Source organism: Alosa alosa, chromosome 23 (assembly GCF_017589495.1).
Source record: "Alosa alosa isolate M-15738 ecotype Scorff River chromosome 23, AALO_Geno_1.1, whole genome shotgun sequence".
In the NCBI taxonomy this organism is placed as follows: Eukaryota; Metazoa; Chordata; class Actinopteri; order Clupeiformes; family Clupeidae; genus Alosa; species Alosa alosa.
In genome coordinates, this window is record NC_063211.1 from 8206356 (window position 1) to 8218311 (window position 11956).

The 11956-nt window shown below is 41.0% G+C and overlaps 1 protein-coding gene across 1 annotated transcript; it reads right to left on the minus strand.

Annotated features, from left to right (window-relative positions):
* Positions 1–11931, minus strand: erap1a (endoplasmic reticulum aminopeptidase 1a). Its single transcript, XM_048234494.1, has 18 exons — positions 10931–11931; positions 10617–10755; positions 10365–10499; positions 10002–10122; positions 9761–9915; positions 9489–9602; positions 8184–8315; positions 7359–7490; positions 6914–7000; positions 5610–5767; positions 5335–5414; positions 4709–4892; positions 4117–4273; positions 3116–3300; positions 2623–2784; positions 2200–2340; positions 1633–1714; positions 1–836 (listed from the first exon to the last, which is right to left on the minus strand). Exons 1-18 carry the CDS (start codon positions 11464–11466, stop codon positions 684–686), a joined length of 2853 nt encoding a protein of 950 aa, XP_048090451.1. The 5' UTR covers positions 11467–11931; the 3' UTR covers positions 1–683.
* Between the last annotated feature and the right edge of the window lie 25 nt (positions 11932–11956).

The following is an 11956-nucleotide window of genomic DNA, read 5'->3' on the forward strand; positions in this document are numbered from 1 at the left end:
CTTGTGATCAACAGTGTTTTTTTTTATTGACAAGCTCAATTGTCAAATGTACACAGTATTTACATGTAAAGTTACAACTAAATTTAAAACAATTTACACCTGTAAAACTAATTCTTCACAAACAATTTCTCAAAACAGGGGCACTATATCAAAACTAAAATGGCTGTAGGTTAGGGTTGCACAACTAGTAGATTTCTCAAAGGCTGCAATTTATTAAAGAGAAAAATTGAACTGAAGCTTGAAGAAAAATCTACTGCAAATCAAATCAATCACAATATCTGTCAGAGGGCCCTCCTTCTACCGAAAAAAGGTGTGCCCATCTCCCCAACTCATGTTTATTCTTCACATAGCTTGAAGAATAAACTAAGAATACACCTTGTGTGGGTCGCATCCCACACAGTAGCCTCATAGTACCAGTGGAGATGTCACCCTCTGTTGTGTCCAGTGCTTTATCCAACTATGCCAGATCCCTCAGCTATACTGTAGCTAGGGATGAGTGCCTCTATTTGTTAATGAACTGCTGGATGATGACCTAAGGATTGATTGATTGATCTCTTCGTGAGGCACACTGACCAATAGTTTCCGGCAAAGATTCTAGAACAGAGCTCTGTTCTAGAATCTTTGGTTTCCGGTCTGGTTATCTGGCTTCCATAATGTTTTTAAAACAGCCTAACCAGACATGCTTAAATGCCGTGTCTGCTGTCCAGCCACGTTTTTAGCAAAGGAAGGTTCCGATCCGTCCAGCGAATGTTCTCCTCGATGGTCTCCAGGGCCCGTTGGATTGAACGCAGCTCGGAACCTGCCTCAGTAGGTAGTGACCCAAAGAACTTGCGCACCTGTGCATAGGTAAGAGAAAAGTCAAGATGACGTGTAACAGAGAGGAAAGAAGATGGTTCCCACACCTTGTTAAATGCAAAATCCCAATAGAAAGATTTGAAAGAAGTGTCTGTTGACACATTGTAAACTACAATTTATGGTTAAGGTTTGGGCTCAACAACAATTTTACATACTGAGGTTGAATCTTAAAGGAGAATTCCGGTGTGGCTAGGCCGATGGCCGAGGCACCTCCATCGAAAAACTAGCGCCAGATTTCTGAGTGCAGGGGACAAGCTGAGATGAGCTATGAGACATACGTTCACACTCGGTATCATGTTTCAACACAATTTAGGTCAATATCACACCGGAATTCTCCTTTAATAGATTATCTGTTATGTCTCTGTGGGCGGACTACATACGAGTCAAAAAGATCCATGAATGAATGAGTGTCAGTTTAACTCTAGACACATCCATATAATTGACTTAAGTCAACTTTGTAACACCAAACCCATAAACTGAGAGACTACGGGCATGGTGTGCTAAGAGGAAACTATTCAGAGCAGCTATAGACATCTACATCTCAAAGGCAAATTATTATGAATGCTGGTCAGTGTTTGACCTTGCCACCTGCCTGTCCAATTCAAATGTATTGGTGCATGCAACATAAGGACAAAAGCAGCCAACCAAAGTCCAAAATGCTACTGGAACTATACAAGCAGGAGTATGCCTCTTTGAATCAGATGATGACATTCACTGTCAAGCTGTTCATTTGAACAGGCTGAAAGGCATTTTCTTGCTCACACTAGGGACACATACCTCCTCCAGCATCTCCTGTGTAGAGTACTGATCTGTCACGCCAACCACCATGCGTGAAATGGCTGAAGAACCCAAATCAAACCTGAACGAGAAAGACAGAAACAACATGAAGATGCATCAAACTGATTGAACCTCATTGCCTTCTTATTAGTAGACAAAGGAGTTTAGCCAGAGACACAGCACTCAAAAAATCTCCCATAGAAATATATGGGGTTAGTTCGTAACGCAAACATGGCAGTCGTCTACACATATTCCGCCCCTTACCCCGCCAAAATTGACATGTGAATACATTGTGCCAATAATGTGGTATGTTGTGAATACATCGTGCCAATCATGTGTTGTGATCTCGCAGCTGAAACGAGGTTGGTGTGTCGTGATTTGTGAAGCCTTGCTCACGCGCAGGTCTGCACAAAATAGATGCCCGATAAGTGCCCAAAAAGCGTTACAATATGGCCACCGAGTGGAGGGACTTGCCTAAAAGGACTGGTTTAGCTTTCCCCAACTATACATTTTAAATGAAAACCAATGTTACCATAAAACCAGAAATATGAACACCGGTATACTCACTTGCTAACCAGCTTGTACCAGTGAGCCCTTGTGAAGTTCCAGGCGAGTTTGAATCCTTTGGGGTTTCTACTGACGGTTACGAGCAGGGAGGTCAGGTCTTGTGTCTTCAGGACTTCTCCCTCCAGACTCTTCTCCAGCATCCTGAACACATCATACAGATGAGCCTCGCCCTCAGGATAAAACACTAGGGCCTTTGTGTTAGCACATGCTAATCATGTTCCATATAAGCACATACAAACCCATTATCAAATAACTCAAATGTGTGCAGAGTTTTAACAGTCACTTTAATCCTAACCCTTGGTTTTAAAATGGAAGTGAAATGAAAACTTATTGAATATTTTTTCAAGCTTCTGCAGTGATGAACAATATAGCAGGGCAAGTCCACAGGTGTTTGCATTTTGCATTTTGCGGTGCGAAACCCACCACTGGAGCTTGTCGACCACAGGGCTGTAGGCGAGGGCAGCTTTGATGTTGCTTCTCTCTGAGGGTGACATGGAGAGTAGGTACTTCTGCAGGAGGAAGTCCCAGCCACTCTCACTGCGAGCCCCCTCTGTGTACACGACCAAAGTCACATCGCTAGGCAACCTGGTGGAGACAAAAATAGCCACAATTTATTTTCCACACAAGGCTACTGGAAGCTGGGCTGGGTCAGGCTTGACTTGAGCTGAACTTTTTTTTGTTTGTTTGTTTTAAATTATACTGGTGAAAAAAAAAACATCAGTTCAACCCTGAAGCTATGGCACATGAGATTGAAATGAATACTACTGCACAACCCTGAAGCAATGGCATCCAAGACTGAAATGAATACAACCAAACGTGCCATTAATAATACATGACGAAACAAAATGATTTAGGGGCTTATTAGGAAACTCAATGCAAGTTGTGGTGTGCTGTAGGCGGAGGACGGAGCTCCAACCTCATGGTGCCATTGGACTCGGTCCACTGCTGGAAAAGCTGCTGTGCCTTGGTCACTACCGGCGGATGGCGTCGGATACAGGCGAACAGCAGTAGGTAGTTACGTAGAATCCTCTGGGACACGGTCCCTTCATCACTCCAGTCTTGTCTGTCAATGAGCCCTCGGAACAGGTTCAGTATGTAACCCTGTCATTTACACACATATTTACATGTTTACTTAAGATGTACAGAAAACATTAATGATTTGAGTGAGCATTACAATACATAGGGTGCTGACAGACCACTAGATGTGGGTTGCCAGACCATCGCACAAACACCACGTCACAAAAATATTCAGCCCACTTTCTGCTTTGCATGGCTCCACAGAATGCTTAATGACTATGTCAGTGCTGTCCTAGTAAAAAGGCTTTTTTAGGCTTAAAACCAGACCATACTATGTGTTAAAGAATATCTGACACAGTACTCTAAAACTATAAATACACAAGGTTCTAGCTTTTCAACCGAATAGCTATGAAAGTCTACAGCTTAATGAAATCTAATAATAATAACCTAATGTTTACATGGACAGTTTTTATGTCATTCCGATTAAACTATTCCGATTGAAAAATTCTTGCCGTCTGTTTACATGGGGTACGTTCTATTCCGATCAGGTGCTCTCAAGCGCTTTAGAATCTTTGATCAGAATAGCCGTTGTTGCCTACTTTTCCTTGAGAAGATACAGCAGTCAATCCAAATGACAGTACACATGTGTGTTCATTCGGAATAGGAGCGGACTACACCACCTCTTTCATTCTGATTAAAATTCTGTTTGGATCAGGAATTTTCATTCCGATTGAGGTGTTTATATGACAATTTTTGTTCCGATTGAGCCGTTATTCCGTTTCTAATCGGAATAGGAGTGTCCATGTAAACGTGGCTAGCTAAAGTGGTGCATGCAAATGGCAGTGCAAATGTAACCAGCAGCAAATGTAATAACATTTGTAGGATCAAACATGCGGAGACCTTCATGGTGTTCTCCAGCTGCTCCATGTCCCGTTTCTCCATGAGCTTGTAGAGTGGGACAAGCTCACTGAAGCCCTGTGTCACGGGCATGACCTCCTGCTCCTGGCTCAGGTACAGGGTCAGCTCCAGAGCTTTGTCCAGTGGCACCTTACCTATGCTACATCAATCAATCAATCCAATGTGATTTACTTTATTTAGTGCCTTTTTGTGCAAATTTGCAATACATAGTGCATAGAACAAGACATGACAAATAAAAGCGACCAGTAAGGCACAGCAGAGAAATAATCATAAATACAGTAAACCTTTGGATAAATAAAAAGAGAAAGGTAACATGAAGGAATAAACACACAATAAAGAAAAGACCGCGGGTCGGGAATCGAACCCGGGTCATCGACGTACGGTGCAGGTGCCCCAGCCAGTTGCGCCACGGCTGGGACCATTTACCATACACATTTACATAGCACAACAGTACATGCCTATGTATTGTCCCCAGGGTGTTACATACCAAGTTGTCAATTGCTTAGTTTGAATTCTATAAAGTTAATGGCTGTGGGAAATGGTGGTTGACCAGGTTGAATGTTCTTGCTCTCACCTGACCAGCTGGAAGATGTTGTTGATGAGGCTGGCTCTGTCGTTGCTGCTGAGGGCCGTGTGGTTACGCTGCAGAAGCCTGATCAGAGCGTCCCATCCCCCCGCCTCGTAATGGACGATGTAATATCCTCTCATGTCCACGTTGAACTTGATCCACTCCACCTCCTCTGGCAGGTATAACACATCTGGAGGAAAAATGTGAGGCCACAAATTCCTTCATGGTGGATTCCATGAAAACTTTGAACTTGAACTTTGAGGAAACTTCAAATACAGAATGATATGAGGAAAGATCCAACAGAAAATTTAATTTTCTCTCTAATAATATGCTCTACCTTTAGCTTTGGTTCTAGCTGTTATGACATTTTTAAAGTAATGAGTCCGGTAAGTTCAAATAAGCTTGTCCCAAAGTAAATTACCGTTTTAGTCTAAAGCTCAAATTGTGGCATTTGGTTTTATCATCAGAAACTGTTGAAGCTTGAAATGGATAAAATGCAGGTTTAGATGGAGCCCATAATGACAATGAACATGTCTGCGGGCCAGACGATAAAAGTTTAATATATTTGGGATTTCAAAATAAAGCTCAACCTCTCTGTGCTGGCCATGCTCACACAAGACACTGTACTGTACCTCTTTTGGTCTTCAGCAGGAACCTTTGTACAGTGCTGGAGTGACTGGTGATGTGAGTAAGTGGAACTTGCCAAAGGAAACTGCAGGGGATGAGAACAGTAAAGAAAGGGGTTGTATTTTAATATTCTTGTAATTACACAAACCTCACACACTTCTTATATAGAGTATATAAAATAACTTCAATACCCCCATAAACTACAAAGGATATATTTATATTCATGAGAAATTACCTCTATATAATAACCACAGCTTGTTTAAATGTTCACAAACATTACCTTGACATCTTATCAGGATCTTCCCCTTTCAGATACCTCTGCTGACTCAGTCTGACTTCTCGACCTTTGACCTCCACAGTAATCATGGGAAATCCCTCCTGCAGGGTCCATGTGTCCATGATGGCTTTCACATCCAGCTCATCTTGCATGAACCATTTCTGTTAAAAGAGTGTGCTGTTCTGATTTAGATGTGTGTGATTAGCAGTTGATCCATGGCTCCTCACTTGAAATCTTTCAAATTCTTGAATTTTCCCTTGGGGATCAATAAAGTATCTATCTATCTATCTATCTATCTGTGATTCAGTCCCAGCCTAGCCCTTATGCTCATTTTGATATCTTTGATATTCATCTTGTTACTTTATCAAAAACTGGTGAAGCAACTCTCCACTCTTGCAACAGTCTACTGTAGGAACTTAGCCTGGAAGCCCACAACATTTCAGGTCGGGAAGTTCAGTGTGAAACTTTTCCATTGAGAAGCAACCATACCCGAACCAGAGCTGTTCGGACCAATGAAATTGCCTTGGCGGGCTTTGTACGATGATGAGCAACAGTGCGTCATCTGAGCACGCTTTGCTTGATTTTGTTTGCAACTAAAATGCTGTTGCTAGAAGCTAGAGAGATGGCAGCTAAGGCCCTGTTTAGACATAGGGAAAGCGCATAGGTTATCACCGAAAACAATTATTTCTGAAAACTCTGACCAAAGAGGAGATGTGGGAAAACTCCGGTTTCACTCTTGTATGTAATCAGGGGAAAACAGCATTTTTGCATTGTGACATGTTGTTCCCTCATTTCTTTGAAATCTCTGATTGGCCACCTGTTGGATTACGCTTAAATGTTTGGATGTCAAGAGTCCCAAACTTCACCCCATAGCCACTTTTTTTCCATCCCCAAAGTGAGAGGCCACTTTGGTAAAGTATACCAACAAGCACTTCTTATTACACTTGTACTAATGATCTGTAGGTACACAAAAATACATTATGTACAGTATGGACAACATAAGCATGTGATATTACATATTGTTACATGGGTTGTTACGCTGTACTTCATTATGTAGATATACTGGAAACAAGGATCCCCTAAAATAAAATGCAAGTACTGTGTATTGAAAATGTTTTGTGAGTGCATCGTATGTATTAAAAAAGAGTTTTGTGAGTAGTGCGTATGTATTGACAAAGGTTTTGTGAGTAGTACCGTCAAGTCCAGCTTGTTCTCCATGAATCCTTTCTGTTCTCCCATTCTAGACACGACCAGTACTGTAACTGTAATCATCTGTCAAAACACTTGTGATTGTGAAGACGACTTACAGAGTGCTCTGTTCCGCCATTCTTGCCTCCACCACAAAATCCATCCAATTTCATTCTTCCCTGATCTGCATCATCAGAATGACAGACCTGAAATAACAACAATCAACACAAAGATGTCAGAGGCCAATGAAATGGGGTAACAAATACATGCAAATAAAAATGTCCTTCCTTATACCAAAATATCAAAATGAAATACGGTCCTCTAGCACATTACTGCCTTTTGATAACAAAACACTATACCTAATACCTAAAGTCACTAAATTAATTTGCATTACTTTCTACTTTAATAGACCATAAGGAACAGTGTGTACAGTATAATTAAATGTATGAACAGTGAAGAGGACCCTCTTCTCTTGATTTGAATAAATGTAAGGGTTGTGAAAATCAGGATGTTACATAACAGTCAGTAAAGAGGTATTGACATAATCTGTACATTTCCCCTTACGCTGGAGAGGCTTTCCCAGAGGTGGGCATTGACTGTGTTCTGATAACTGTGTTGCCTCAGGTATCGGATGATGCCAATCTTAAACCCCTCAGGAGTCAGGAAGTCCCTGAGCATGTTCAAAACACATGCACCCTGAACAGAAGGGAGTAGGAAACAGTTATCAACAGGGCGAGTTCATGCTTACATAACATGTCTTTATGTTTCATTTAAAGTGAAAAACATAGCTGATATTAGCCATCATATAGCCTATTTTAAGAATATAGACTGTGAACCTCACTTTATTTTCAACCAAATTTGAAAACAGTTACATAATCTTGTATCAGCATAATGTAGAGTCATGCTAGTGTACAGAAACTAAAATGAAAAAGGGGAAGAAACATAAGGTGTTTGTGTGTGACCAGTGGTACACAATAAATTAAAATCCTGAACAAAGTGAAATGCTAAAGCGGAACCTAACGTCATTGTTTTGTGGGGAAAACCCCCTTCCAGTTTTTAAATATCATTTCCAAAGGCTTGATGTCAGTGAGAATACATTCACTGTGGCCTCACGAAGGGACAGCAGAGAATCAGCATGCTGGAAGAAAAATCTGCAATAATGTTTTTGTGATAGAAGTCCTGGCGCTGAGGGCACAGATAAACTTGACTGAAGTTCACTTAAGTGAGGTTCCCACTGAACCGTAAAGCGCTTCGGGTGCCTCGATAAAGCGCTATGTAAATGTTCTTGTTGTTGTTAAAATAAGCTGGACAAGAAAAGCACAGGGATTATTTGCTGAACTTGCTCTTATTAGGGGTTTTTTGGGGAGTGCCATGTTTGTGTATTCATACCTTTCTGTAGGAGACGTCATCGAACATCTCTCTGATCTCGGCTGGGTTCTCCACAGGGGTGGAGATGGGGTGAGAGGAGCTCAGGGCATCCACCTCCATGGCCTGGAAGCACTTCCCCAGAAAGTTGTCGTTCTAATCAGAGCAAAATAAACGTGTGAAAATCTTTGAAATGGACAACTAGTGATTGAAAATGTCAAACACAGAGCCTACATTACATTGGCTTTGGTCAAACAATGGACAATGAATTCTGGGAAATTCCCAAGTTATTGTTCTGTGCCCTTATAAAACTTCTTCAAATAGTGGTCAAATAGAGTGCCATGCTACAGTAACAAGCCGACATGAGCTTTCAAAAAGCAAATTTAAGTGCTTTAAAAATGATACACAGACGTTGTAGTTTAGTTGGAAACATCTGTATTATCCATAAATATAGACATGGCTCAAATTGTGATAGTCTACCCTTGCTTGACTTCAATTAAGACTCTTCGTTCAACAGAATATTTTGAATAATAAAACAAATCAAAATGCCATTGATACAAAAAACTGATGGTACCCTTCATCCGAGTTTGTTGCCACAAGCGTTGTGTGACCTTTAGAGGTAATCACTTCCCAGAAACAATTTCTGTACTATAGCTTTGAATAACACTTCTGCATCTGTCAACAAGTAGTTTTACCTACTCTTCCAGAACAAACTGCTCCAGCTTTCAGTTTGAAGGGTGCCTTCTGCAGACTGCATACTTCAGCTCTTTCCAGAGATGTTCAATAGAACTTAGGTCTGGCCTGGCCACTTCAGAATAGTCTACTGTTGGTTCCAGGGCTGTCACTAGACTAAAACTCTACTAGGGTACAGTCCAATTTAATGATGATGATGATAATAATATGAATAATAATAATGCTGCCAAAGAGGCAACAGCAGCTAGTTAAAACTTTAACTTATTTATTGGGGCACAAAAGGCGTCTAGTACTTGGTGCTTTTAGCTGTGCGTTTTGGGTCATTGTCCTCTTGGATGACCTGTCACTGACAGCTTTTTGACACTGGGCTGTATGGTTCACTTCAGGATGCCTTATAGTCGATTATAGAGATTTCATACTGAGCCCTGCACAAATTCAAGGCATCCTGATTCAGATGCAGAAAGCAGCACCAAAACATAACCAAGCTTTCCTCCATTTTTACAAAATAGGTATGGTATTATTTTCTTGATGGAAAGGGGATGGGTCTTTGGTGTGAGGGCAATACTACTGTTAAACGGAGCACTGATTCCTTGTACATTCAGAAGTTCAACATCAACATCAAAGGCTACTTCATACCACTTGCAGCTCTGGGTGGGTTATGTCAACAGACATAAACTCCATAAACTTGGCAAAGCCCTCATTCAGCCACAGGTCATTCCACCACTGCATAGTCACCAAGTTGCCAAACCACTAAACGGGGGGTGACAGAATTCATGACAGAATTAACAATACAACCAGTCTAATTTCAAGATCATTGTGCATTTAAAAACACAAAGTAAAAGTATGTATTTTTAAACAATTATAATACAATTATATTTTACATTTCATAATAATATAGGTGTGCTTACCTGATGGGCTAATTCATGGGCAATGACTTTTGTTATTCCCATTTTATCTGAAGGTGATGATTTCTCTGGATCAAAAAGGAGCCCTGACTCCCTGTACGTTGTCAGACCCCAGTTTTCCATGGCACCGGACTGGAAGTCTGGGATTGCTGCTAGATCTGCAATCATAATTATCAGTGCTCAGTATTGAACGTCCAAGTGTGATGTAAGCTCATCATATAGCAACAATGACTTTCACTCATACCTTGTTTGGGAAGAGGATACGGGATATTGAAGTAATCATCATAAAAGTCAAGGAGCTTCACAGCAGTATCTAAAGCATACTCTGCCTGGCCGATTTTGTCAGGAACAGCATACACTGAGATCTGAAAATAAGAAAAATAGAACTTTAGAAGCATTCAGTCATGTCGATCACAGTTAAACTCAAACATGCATTGCTTCACATATTCTTTGGTAGTTGAACATAACCGAGGTCAAGTACATACATATACATGTATGTAATATTGGTATACATTTACGTACATGTACATTTATGTACATGACTTCGAATTCACTTTGCCACATAACCCTGATAATTAGAAGATACAAAAAGAGACAGCTTGCAAACCTCAACTCCATGCTGAGTGGTCTTTCGAATGGAAAGGAAATCACATACGATGTAGGCCACCAGGTAGGTGCTCATTTTAACGCTGGTGTCAAAGTAATCATCCAAGAGACCTCTTGGCTGCTCCACAGTCTTCAGCTGAAAAAATAACCCACAAAGTGACCCAAAAGTCTCTTAACCCAGAAGGGAAACCCCTTAATATAGAACAAGTAAACAGCACTGTTAGTTACATGTTGGAGGATAATGTGGGCCTACCTTAGGCATGTTGGACACAACAATGTGCCTGGGTTCTCTGCGTACGCATATGGTGAAGTTTGCTTTGAAGGCAGGCTCATCAAAGCATGGGAAGGCTTGGCGGGCATGGGTGGGCTCAAACTGCGTTGATGCCATAACCCTGAAATAGACAACTGAGTGCTCATTTTGTTACATCTACAAAGGCAAAGTCTTCCATTGAAATCTCTGCAGTAAAAAAAAACCTTGAGGATGTATACAAGTGGATAATATTCTTGGTGGGCTATTGAGTTTCAACTTTTGTTTGTGGGATATGTATCATTACGAGTATTACTTACCTTGTCTCTCCATCCTTAGTCTTGTATGATCCTTTATAAAATCCATGAAAACTCTCAGAGAGATTAGCTGAGAATTCTATACTGAGGACATGCACTCCCCTACTGATTAAGTCATCAGATACAACTGCAATTTGCTCGAAAGCTGGGAAGTCTAAAACATTAAGATTTCGTTGGTGACCTGGTGACAGGAAAGTTGCTCTGATGATGTGGAGGTCTTTACTGTGAAGAATAATGGCGCGGGTTTCCTCTTGCACGTCTATTTGTATCTGAACAATTCCCGTAAAGTTAAGATACGTAAGATTTGGGTGAATAAAGAGGTCGTAATGTAGCGGTTTAACGGTTTCTGGTAACCGCATTTTGTTCCATGGAAAGGGCGGTTTGCTGGCCAGTGGTTCTTCTTTAGCTGAGTGGACTCGACATGCAACAGGTATGAGTGGACAGCACAATATCAAACAAAGACGTAGGCCTAACATGTTTAGAAAAAATAGATTCACTGCAGTTCTCTCTGTCTGTACTTGGTCAACTAGATTACGCATACAGAACAGTGCAACAATGCTTCTTCGGTTATCTGAAGTAGTCTAATGAATAGCCTACCAGCAAGACACCGATAGCTTGTACGGAGGAGTTCATGCTATAGCAGAGACGGTTGATAAAGCAAGAGTAACGTATTTTTAACTATAGATTGGCATATTCTAGCGAACAAAGCCACAGTGTATCCCATGAGGTTAGGCCTTTACGTGAGAAACGTTTATTCCGGACAATTTCTTGTCGGTTGGTCGCACGACTCACGAGGGAAACAGAAAGTGAAAGAAAGAATAAGCAACGGTAGATTTATGGGGTAGGGCACAGTGAAGTCATCATGTTTTCACGACCTAAATTTGTCAGTTTTCCGGTTGAACTGTTAAGAAAAGAAACGAAGTCAAATCAATGCAATCAGAATGGATTGTTTGTTTGGAATGGGATACGTTAATACTTTGTAGCCTTTTCAGTTCGTTGCTGTACATTAACTAGCCACCAGATGTCATG